Raw genomic sequence first — 12600 nt, forward strand, 5'->3', positions numbered from 1 at the left:
TTTTAATATTTAATTAGATTATTTCTGATATATGTAAGCATTTTTTTCAACTGAAACTCATATTTTTCGACTTAATATATGTTTCAATATGTCTTTCACGCTTTTTCGCCACGCCCTCCGATGGGAAAGCGCTAAGTTTGTGGACTTAAACGCTAAAATCCTGAGTCTGATTCCCCCACGGGGGACACAGCAAACAGCCAAATATGGTTCTGCTCTCAAACAACCATAACGTTTCTTCCCGCCAGTATATTAATTTCTGGTGGAACTGATTCACTCAGTAATACGTATATAGGCAGATAACAACAGCGGTAGATGCTTTGTTAGATGTACAGGTAAATATGTTATAACTCAGTGTCGTGGCAGTTCAAGAATACGTTCACTTTATTTCTATCATAATACGTTCACTGTTGAAGATAAAAGTTGTAATACAAAGCAGTGAATTCTATTACTGTAAATATGGCAATAAACAAAATGGCTGTACAGATAGTGGAAAACAAAACTTGAACACTGATCATTAGAAGTTAGTACCTGAGTAAACTAAATACACAAGAACGTAAAATTTCTGAATATTTCACATCGTCTGTTTTCATGTTTCTTACATCTGATCTCTGTATAAATATATATATATACAAAGCCTATGCCATTATTTGTTACGACATTTCTCTTAAAACCGTGTGCCTTGAGTGCATCCAGACATTTAGATACATAATAAAATACGGTAAAAAAAACGTTCTGAAACGCGTCGCCATTTTACAAATGTCCAACACAATAAAAAGATATTTCATTTATCCGAGTGTTTCTTGAAACTTTATAGTTGAACTATTTTCAAAGTGTTTCAATGTACATCGTCTGTAATATAATTCTCATATTTGGGCTGTAATCATATATTTACCTTTTAGATGTTTTGCGACATTTTTCTCTTTCACTCAAAATAACTTTCCAATACCAAAAAATCGCACAAGTGGACACAAATACCAAGGCATCAGCACTCATCACGAATAATGTGGTAAAACTTCCTACACAAACTTACAAAACTTTTGTCTTTCCAGCAAATTTGTAAGTGTTATAAGCACAATATTAAATCACCAACTTATACAAAGATATTTCAAGTTGACAACCTCACAGAATTCTCTTTACTTCTTTCGTTATCTTATCGTAGTTCACACAATTGGATTCCTCAAACGCAGGTGACATTTTCGAAGTTTGATATTTCTACAGAATCCTCACAAAACTCTCAAAGTTGATAATACATAGAGGTACATTTCTTCCCAGTCTTTTCAACAGTTTCTCGTCCAACACGTGATTCCTCCAGGTTTCCAGAACTACTGCCATGTGCTCCACTTGTCTTGTTGGGTTTTGGTTTCCTTTTTTTATTTTTTTTAGGTTTAGTATTCTTACCACTTAATGTTAAGTCTTGTCGATAAGGTTTTGTCAAACATGCTCTATCAGAGATTCCTCACACTGGTTGGAGCATGATTTTATCTGAGCAAAACCATGCTTTTCTTGGGAGTTCCAGCAAGTTTCTTAAAACATTTCCATGTTTCTTGTGACATGATATCGCTGTTCTAAGAAACACTTAGAGGTAAAGTGTTACTATCAGTTCACTAGAAGAGGGAGACAGACTATAATTACTGAAGGGTGAGATTAGGCTTAGCAGTGTGCACGTGATCATCATTGCGATCTAGTAGTGTGGGAAAAACTATTATTGTTTCAATTTTTTCACATTCAAAAATCTTTTACAGTCGTTGAGCCAGATAGATAAAACAGCATTGAGCTCACACGCATAACTAGGCATGCCAGTTAGGCCTAACATCCTTCACACAGCTTTGATGGCTGAATTAGCTCGCACCTTCCCTTTCCGGGTAGCTCCCGTACCACCTTTCAAGATCTTGAGACAGTCCTGTTCACACAGTACATTGCCGTTTAACATGTTGTAACGGTCGCCAGGGTTTAACTGATTGTGGCACTTTACGCAGGCAAAACACTTCAAATGGTAGACATTTCCTTGTGTTTTCATAACGAATTCATTGGCTGGAATAACCTGACCACAGGCACTGCAGGCTCCACTGTTTCCGAACATCCTAGAATAAAGTAAGTTAAACAAAATTAGTGATACGAGTGAAAGCAAAAGAATAGCATGTTAACATATTTAAACCACGTTACATTTGCTATATGGGGTAAGAATTAATAACACAACATCAGTTTTTCATAGAACCACCTAATCTAACAATTAAGACTTATTCACAATTAATTTAAGACTAATCTTACGACGAAGATTCGAAGGAAAAAGTTACTTCTCAGTGTAAAACCCATTCCAAGAAGGTTGAACAAATTAAAATGGTTTAATGGTCATAAGTCTTGGCATTAGATATCGAATTTACACAAAACCCAGCCTGGAATTCGAAACTGTTAAAGTTAGTTTCATTTTTGTTAATTCAGAATAATAATGATTTTTCTTATTAACGACTGCTCATTACGCCATCTCGTCAACTTCCCAGTTGTCATCACGAATGTATAGTTTGTACAGACTTCGTTCATAGAGATGCCAACAATTTCAAATGACTGGGCGTAATGATTGTAGACAGAGCCCCTTCACAGTTTTAGTCCTTTTAGATTTGCCAGAAACAAGACAAGCTGGTGAACGAGGCCTCTTTTTTTTCCAACTTGTGAACGATCGCATTGGTGTTTCTATGCTGCTTAGAAAACGAGAAATACCCATCTACGCGAGCGCTGATTGGCTGACATGCACTGATGACGTAACTATGAATTTCCCCATGTACCCAGTATGGAGAAGCACCGCACTCAAACTATTGGTAGACGTCGGAGATACAAATATTTTTTATTATTTCAAGCACGAATATGATTATCGCAAGTAGCCATTCAGACTATGTCTTTTATTTATTATCAAAATTTATTTGTATCTCACTAGAAATTTTTTCACCCGTTTCAAGCCCTGGGGGAACAATTTATCACTTTATTGTATAGGCCTATATAATATGTAATAATTTGGGAGTTGCAACAAGTCGTAATATATGTCTGTATGAGCGTATAGTCGTAATGTTTACACCAAAATCGTAATGATTACGCTCAAATCGTAATGGTTGGCATCTCTGTGTTCATCGTACAATTGGGCCCGGCATGGCCAAGCGCGTTAAGGCGTGCAACTCGTAATTTGAGGGTCGCGGGTTCGCATCCCCGTCGTGCCAAACATGCTCGCCCTTTCAGCCGTGGGGGCGTTATAATGTGACGGTCAATCCTACTATTCGTTGGTAAAAGAGTAGCCCAAGAGTTGGCGGTGGGTGGTGATGACTAGCTGCCTTCCCTCTAGTCTTACACTGCTAAATTACGGACGGCTAGCGCAGGTAGCCCTCGCGTAGCTTTGTGAGAAGTTAAAAAAAAAATGTTTTCACGATTTCGTTACATTGTAAACAAACATTGATGATGTTATTTTGTTAGGAGGTGAAAATTAAGTGTAGAATAATTTAACCTCACGCTGATGACTGCTCTCGTGACTTTCTGATTGTCCTCTGATATTAGGTCCAACGATCTAGGAGACAATTTATAATTATTAATAAAAAATTAATTTAAAGTAATGAAAATTCTACCATAATATACCAAAATCATAGCGTGTCCAATATAGCCAGTGCCGACGAGGCCTTTCGAATAACCAAGGTTGTTCAAGGCAACTTAGAATTATGATAGGCGGTAACGAGTTAGACTGTATATTAAAACATCTCTTGGTAACATTTGGTACGTTATAATATGTTTGTTTGTATGTAGTTAAGCACAAAGCTATATAATGGACTATCTGTGATTTGCCCACCATGCGTATCTAAACCCAGTCTCTGACAGTGTTGAGTCCACACACATGCCACTGTGGCACTGGAGGGGGGGTTATGAACTGTACTGATTAAGTAGTTGAAATGTAATTTGTATCAGTTTTATTTGTATCACAAGACACCAGAAAATTATGATAAGAATTATTTAAGATTTATTCATCTTAACACCAAATATTGTTGATTATTATCCTATAAGATCAACCTGTTTATTATCCTGAGGAAGTGGCGGTGTACTTCCGACAAAACTATCCGTCACATACGTTGTCAGGAAGTACAAAAAACAAACAGTGGAGCTAGATCTTGGGTACAAATCCTAGAAGACATTTCAAAAACTCTAACTTCAGCAGGTTATCCAATTGGGACCGAATTTCAATAAAAATGCCTTTTTTACAGATGTAGTGGCAGTACACCAGTTGAGTTTCTTTCTTTTTTTTTACTTGTACGCTGTTTTGTGGATCCGCCGCAGAGGACCACTACGAATGGATAACAATTTTGTCGGCTTGATAAAGAATTCCTCGTAAAGTTTGCACTGTCCTGAAGGACTGAGGTCATTTTATTTCTACCAGATGCTGTACGGAAGGTTTGAACAACGCGGTTTGTCTCACGCCGCGATTCCTTTACCAAATTGAAAACAAATTGACCGCTGATGGGATCGAGAGCGCACGTTCTGCATGAAAACGCGACTCTGCGATGAGGTATTCGCACGCTTACCGACGAATCCACGGAATTCCCTGAAGCACTTGAAAGAACCTACGGTCGTATTCTCGTGAGGTTTGGCGAGAAAAAATGACTACGGTGAAACAAGCGGTGTACTATCTGTGTATTTTCGTATCTTCACCTTGTATGTCTCAATTTATGGAAAGCAGATAACCGGCTCCTTTCCGACTGCTTTCTGTTACTGGCGTAATGGAAACGAGGCATACGAAAATACATTTGTCGCGATGAACTCCCCATCACCCATACTGCCGAAAATAATGACAATACCATCTATGTACCAGCATTTTCTGACTATTAAAGTACAGTTGAAAAAACGTTTGTGGCCCAGTCTGAATTCCACAGCTTTGTAAGACAGAAGATTAACGGGTCACTCAGAGTGAGAGGTGTCGCACTAATAGATAACACGTAGGTGGAGCCGAATGTATCCCCATAAACGTAGGCGACAACAAAGTCTCCACAGTTGACTGAATCCATTTACAGCTGAAAATTGTGCTAATGGTAAAAGTATCCAAGTGATGGGTTAGTGCACTCTAAGGGTTTCTAGTTCTCTTCTATATATATTTCTGATGTTAGCAGTTCCAAATACTTTCGTTAATTTCTTTATTTTTATAGATCTGATCAATATAGTTTATCTTAATTTTAGTCAGAAAAATAAATATATAATAACTAATCATCTTGTTATTTTTATTTATTGTCCACCCCCCGTGGATCAGCGGCAATTTTACGAACTTACAACACTAAAATTCGAGGTTTGATTCCTTTAGGTGTAGTTTTAATAAGAAACGTCAATAATAAAAACAAGTTTTTACATCTTTATTTTATAGAAGGCGAGAGGGGATTACCAACTCACCCCCCCCCCTCCATCCCTACAGCTCTCTTGACAGTTCACTGAGAGATTTTCAATCTAAACAGACCAGCTAACGGAATCCAAGACAACAGTTGTTCAAGGCTAACAAATTTAGTGTCTCAAATATGAAATTATAAATTTATAATACTATAGATATATGTTTCCTCTCCCGTCGTATGTGAGCTGATGGCCCGGCATGGCCTAGCGCGTAAGGCGTGCGACTCGTAATCCGAGGGTCGCGGGTTCGCGCCCGCGTCGCGCTAAACATGCTCGCCCTCCCAGCCGTGGGGGTGATTAATGTGACGGTCAATCCCACTATTCGTTGGTAAAAGAGTAGCCCAAGAGTTGGCGGTGGGTGGTGATGACTAGCTGCCTTCCCTCTAGTCTTACACTGCTAAATTAGGGACGGCTAGCACAGATAGCCCTCGAGTAGCTTTGTGCGAAATTTCCAAACAAACAAACAAACAAATGTGAGCTGATAAGAATTCAATGATACTTTTCAAATGACAAAGAACACATATATGTGACTATAGGCTTAATAAGCCTGCTGTTTCCTTTGAAGATATACTGATATTGGAACATCTTTGTTTTGTTTGTTCCTTCACGAGTTCAGTTTTGAAGTTGTTTAATTTGTTATTTTTTTCTTCATACACGTGTTAACAATTACAACAACAACAAAAAACAGTTCTTGTACTCGCTCAACGGAAGCAGTTAGATCGATTTATCTTCACGAAAACTGCCACAGAAAGCCACTGTTGTCACTTTGTTCAGTAAGTCCTTTTACAGTTCGGATAAAATGCATGACCCTCTGTGATTACTTGATATTCCGTTAGGTGGCTTATTTTTCTCGTGATATTAACCATAATGTTTAGAAAATTTATTTTCGGTCAGGTGTGTTTTTTTTAATTACGTGAAAAGCTACAATAAGGCTATTTGCGTTAACTCTCATTCATTTGGTAGTAATAGACTACATAGAAGGGAGTTAATGGGATTGACCGTCACTTTATACGTCGCCACGTCTGAAACGAAGAGCATATTTGATAACGAGGAATCGAACTCGCCAGTCGACTTCCTAACCACCTGACTACCGTTACTAACCTTTACCTAATATGGACAATGTATAAAACTGTTATCCTATATTTAGTTAAAACCTACTAAATATCAGGGTCAAACTGTCACCTTATATTAACATCTACTTTGTATTACAGTTAACCTGTTACCTACTAGATATCAGGGTCAAACTGTCACCTTATATTAACATCTACTTTGTATTACAGTTAACCTGTTACCTACTAGATATCAGGGTTAAACTTGATTCCTAATAACGAGAAACCTACTTGAAATAAAAATGTATCTCAGAACGACTGGTATGGATATTAACAGGTTAACCTGAAGATTACCTAGGAGGGTCGAAACGTTGTTCACTGCTTTATTAGTAAAAGTGTTAATACCCATACCAGCCGCTCTGAGATACAGGGTTAAACTGTTACTTTGTATTAAAACCTACTAGATATCGGGGTTAAACTGTTACTTTGTATCAAAACCTATTAGATATCGGGGTTAAACTGTTACTTTGTATCAAAACCTACTAGATATCGGGGTTAAACTGTTACTTTGTATCAAAACCTACTAGATATCTGGGTTAAACTGTTACTTTGTATCAAAACCTACTAGATATCTGGGTTAAACTGTTACTTTGTATTAAAACCTACTACATATCAGGGTTAAACTGCGACTTTGTATAAAAACCTACTACATATCAGGGTTAAACTGCGACTTTGTATTAAAACCTACTACATATCAGGGTTAAACTGTTACTTTGTATTAAAACCTACTAGATATCGGGGTTAAACTGTTACTTTGTATCAAAACCTACTAGATATCTGGGTTAAACTGTTACTTTGTATTAAAACCTACTACATATCAGGGTTAAACTGCGACTTTGTATTAAAACCTACTACATATCAGGGTTAAACTGCTACTTTGTATTAAAACCTACTACATATCAGGGTTAAACTGTTAGTTTGTATTAAAACTTACTACATATCAGGATTAAACTGCGATTTTGTATTAAAACCTACTACATATTAAGGTTAAACTGTTACTTTGTATTAAAACCTACAACATATCACTGTTAAACTGCTGCTTTGTATTAAAACCTACTAGATATCAGGGTTAAACTGCTACTTTGTATTAAAACCTACTACATATCAGGGTTAAACTGTTAATTTGTTCTAAAACCTACTAAATATCAGGGTTAAACTGCTACTTTGTATTAAAACCTACTACATATTAAGGTTAAACTGTTACTTTGTATTACAACCTACTTGATAGACGATTTCAAACTATTGTTTTTATTCAGCCAATAACACACACACACAACAGACGGGACACTGCCCCCAGGTTAATAACGCAGCTAGTAGACAGAGGGTTAAATTGGTATATTTCAGTTAGGTAACAGCACTCGTGGTGAACCTGGTTAGGGTTACTGTTTTCTTTTTAACAGCTGGTAACACAATAGGTAAGCATTTTATATTCAAATTATAACGTGCTTTATGTATAGGATTACTAGCTGACATATCCGTTCAACGCAAGGAGGGATGGTGGGGTAAGATCCGACGCCGATCCCCTATGTCTCTCCCCTGGGAACCCTAAGGGTATATACCAGATGTAATGACAACTGTTCTAGTGGTTCGCCATTCTTCAGTAAACACACATGCTGTTTCGTGAAATAATGATTTAGTAAATGTTCATTGGTAGATGGGAAGGAGGTTCATCTTTATCAAATCACACCATCTGCAATTTTTTTCCCAATCCCCTCACGACAAGAACGTGGACCTAAATTAACTTACGGCTATTGCAGGCGTTAGGTTAACATTATGTTAAGCAATGTTACTAAATGTAGTTAAAAGCTATACTATAGGAACTCGGTTCTCGGTTCATATTACATATAGCTGGTCCTTCTAATAAAAGCAAAACAGTCAGGAAATGTTTGTACTTTGGACGAGCTGCACAAATGCAACCTACATATTAATGAGACATATCCAGTTCATTTGCAATTCATGTAACGTCTGCCATTTAATTAAACTCCGCACGTTTTCCTAGAATCGACATAAACAACTTGATATCCGATAATTATAACTCCAGGAGGTTAGTTTTCTACTAGTGGACTTTACGTTGAGTTCGCTATACAAGTCTAAAACAAGACTGCACACACATGCACATGCATATAGATCCATATTAATTTCATGTTGGGAACAACAAAAAACATATATAAATAAACATTTGGCAGTATACACGTACTTTGTTCATTGTATAAGTTTTCGGTAATTCTTTTGTTTTCTTATATCCAATTTGTCCCCCTCTCCTTTTACTTAGAAATTATTAGGCCCATCTCGAACTATTATTTGGTGCCTGTTAATATTCGCAGAATAGCAATTACTTCTTTAATTACCATCGCTCTGCATCTCTTTCATGGACCTGACAAGACTTATTTTATTAACATTCAAATTGTTATAAGTGCTTCGAATTACATTTGTAATCGTTTCTGCACTTCGCCGCCGTTCAGACAAGGTCGTGCTCAGTTCGAGACAGTTTAATGTGTGGGCTGTTATAATAAATTATGAAAACAGTGACTGAAGTGTGATAAAACACGTTCGCTCCATCAAAGACTCGACTTATCACCTTTATAATTAGAAATGTTCCATTGTTAACCACAAAGAAGTCTGGGACATTTTATATGGCATTGGTTCGTTCTAGGCACAAGTAAGCTTGCCCCGAAAGAAAAAAAAAAAACTCATACAACAACAACCAATAGCAAAAGAAATTCTAGGCCATTTTCGTTTTGTAATAATGAACAAACGTATATAAAGTTTACAAGCATTCATATGGTAACTGCCTGGTGTTCATTTTGTTAGATTTGTATGTGCTTGCCGTAAATAAATCTTCCTCGAGTCACTACTAAATATCAGTATAATTAGAAACATTCAAACACACTTTGGAACCGAATATGGATTTGAACTTAGCATTCCGGGAGGATTTTGCTCCAAAGAACATAAATTACGTGTCGTTGTCATGGTTGCCGATAACAGCATTGATAAAAACCGTTATCAAGATGAGTAACCAATGTGAAAGCATGGCTTTAGTTCTTAATTAGTAATTAATACAATTTTAATAACTACTAGGTATAAAGATTCGTTATAACACAAGGAATATAATCATTCTAACCAGCAAATAAACAAGAGAAACATATATACTGAAACGACCATTAACAACAAATATATAATTAGTGTAAAATTGTGACGATTTATATATAGTTAGTGTAAGACTGTGCCGATGTATATGCAGTTAGTATAAGATAGTGACGACTATGTATGTATATACTTAGTATAAGATTGTAACGACTGTGTATTTATATATACTTAGCGTAAGACTGTGACGATGTATATATAGTTAGTGTAATATTGTAACGACTGTATATATATATATAATGTAAGATTGTAACGACTGTATATATATATATAATGTAAGATTGTAACGACTGTATATATATAGTGTAAGATTGTAACGACTGTATATATATATATATATTCTTAGTGTAAGATTGTGACGACTGTATATATATATATAATGTAAGATTGTGACGACTGTATATATAGTTAGTGTAATATTGTAACGACTGTATATATATATATAATGTAAGATTGTAACGACTGTATATATATAGTGTAAGACTGTGACGATGTATATATAGTGTAAGATTGTGACGACTGTATATATATATATATATACTTAGTATGAGATTGTAACGGTAACGACTGTATATATATATGTATATTATTTAGGGTGAGACTGTGACGATGTATATATAGTTAGTGTAAGATTGTGACGACTGCATATATATATATATATTCTTAGTGTAAGATTGTGACGACTGTACATATATATGTATATTTTGGGTAAGACTGTGACGATGTATATATTATTATTATTATGCCTCTCGATTCCATGAAGGAACATAGGGCCGCAATCACTTGCGGATTCATTAACAGGCTGGTTTTTAAGTGAGCAGATTGTTAGCCTACTGCACAACCCCCAACTAGGAAGGATGTATATATAGTTAGTGTAATATTGTAACGACTGTATATATATATATAGGGTAAGACTATGACGATGCATATATAGTTAGTGTAAGATTGTGACGATAGTATATATAGTAAGATTGTGCCTTTGTCTGTTTATTTTTTTTTTAATGTAGCGCAAAGCTACACGAGGGCTATCTGCGCTAGCCGTCCCTAATTTAGCAGTGTAAGACTAGATGGAAGGCAGCTCGTCATCACCACCCACCGCCAACTCTTGGGCTACTCTTCTACCAATGAATAGTGAGATTGACCGTAGCATTATCACGCACCTGCAGCTGAAAGGGCAAACATTGTTGGTGTGATGATGATTCGAACCCAGGACTCTCAGGTTACAAGTCGAGCACACTAACCACTTGGCCATGCCAGGCCAAATTCTGACAAGTGGATATATATATACTTACTGTAAGATTGTGGCGACTGGATATCAACCGTTGTTAAGATCCTATACGAACACCTAAGTATCATTATTAATTATTAGCTTTTGTTCAAAACTAGACGTTAATTACTAACTATTTTGCTATCGTCTTCAGCGAAGTCCTGAAAAGGACTATTTTTGTAGTGACAATAACCGGAATATACACAGACGTAATGAAAATGTATGGTATCAAAATTGGATTTGTAGCATTGTAAGCCCACACACTTATCGCTAAGCCACCCTGGGCAAAACCTGCAACTTTACAACACAACAGTATATTTAACTAATTACAGTTTTAAAGTAAAAACCACAACCTGATCTTCGTTGTTGGAAAACACACAAAAAACGTATTTATGTCGCTACAGCAGTCAGTTGTATTTTAGTTCTCGTTAAGTTTGTGTTTTTGGAACGCAATTAGTGTTACTCTGAATAGCTCTGTGTTTCTTTTAATTTAATAAACAGCTTTTCTTTCTACGGTAAGGAGCAGAAATGAATATAATCATTGAAGGTTTATTGGTTGATTTGAAGCAAAGCCAAATCAACAAAAGTTGAACAAATCGGAGATCCCTCAGAAAATCAAATTATGTGATAAACAAGGAGTCTGAAACATTGGCTTCAGACAGATACTTTCGTATGGGTGGGAACAACACACGACCTAAGACTTATTATATCCTTTTAAAAGCTGTAGGATATTTTGTCACTTTTATACATTTCAGTTCAAACATGACTTACCTGCTTCTATAAATAAGAAAACGTTTTAAAGAGATACCGTAAACGATTTATAAACAGTGATATATATTTCTCTATTAGGAATTTATCAGTACGGTTACACATAAGCATGTTTTCTCAATATGTATTATTTTCATATTGTAATGTTGTGAGATCGTATTCTGTAACATATCATATGAGTTTGTTCTTGTGTTTTTTAGAGGTGTACTTCGTGTCACGTTTCGCACTGCTCAAAGTAGTCTTCTATGTCAATCAAAACTGTCGTCGTAACTTTAAACAAAACCGTTTACAGTTTAGTAACCAGCCTTTTGACATCAACAACTCTTTCTGTACCAACTAACCACTCAGTAATCAAACTTATAATATCGACAGTTTCATCATAGATGGTTGTATCATTTAACGTTTGACGTTGACGGATGTAAAATCTTCCAAGTGTTACGACAAATCGTTTTTACTTGATACACTAAAAAATAATTCTCTTCAGCCTAAGCCTTCCTTTAAACAAGTGATGTTTCTTTGTTTACTAAACCGTGATTAAAACAAGGCAATCCAGTGCTGAATATTTAAATTAATTTGAATCAAAACAAAAAAATAGGTGAATAATACAGGGTGTTCGGAAAGTCACTGTGCAGTTTTGTCTGTTAATAAAAATATAAGTGCATAGTGACTTTCCGAACACCCTGTAGAATTCGATATGAATTTACAGTGCTATTGACAGATATATTTTGTTTCTGTCTCTTATTTTCTAGAAGTGAATACTACATGTAAACATCTAATGGATTATAAGATTCATTGGTATGTCTACATGCCGGGCTGCGAATGGTAAGGTTTACCGTTCGAGCCACGATACCGTTGAGCGAACTTCGTACTCTTCAACTTGGTAGTGTTTATATGATTGACAGTAGCCTAGCA

General features: G+C 36.0%; 1 protein-coding gene across 1 annotated transcript in view; it reads right to left on the reverse strand.

The window, feature by feature from the left end:
* Positions 1–357: 357 nt before the first annotated feature.
* LOC143243292 (LIM domain transcription factor LMO4-like) overlaps positions 358–12600 on the reverse strand; it is a 70673-nt gene continuing 58430 nt past the window's right edge. Inside the window, exon 3 of the mRNA XM_076487147.1 lies at positions 358–2081. Within this exon, the coding sequence (XP_076343262.1) occupies positions 1817–2081 (265 nt within the window). The 3' untranslated portion in view covers positions 358–1816. The remainder of the gene's footprint in view (positions 2082–12600) is intronic.

The sequence above is a fragment of the Tachypleus tridentatus genome, chromosome 2 (assembly GCF_004210375.1).
Source record: "Tachypleus tridentatus isolate NWPU-2018 chromosome 2, ASM421037v1, whole genome shotgun sequence".
Classification (NCBI taxonomy): domain Eukaryota; kingdom Metazoa; phylum Arthropoda; class Merostomata; order Xiphosura; family Limulidae; genus Tachypleus; species Tachypleus tridentatus.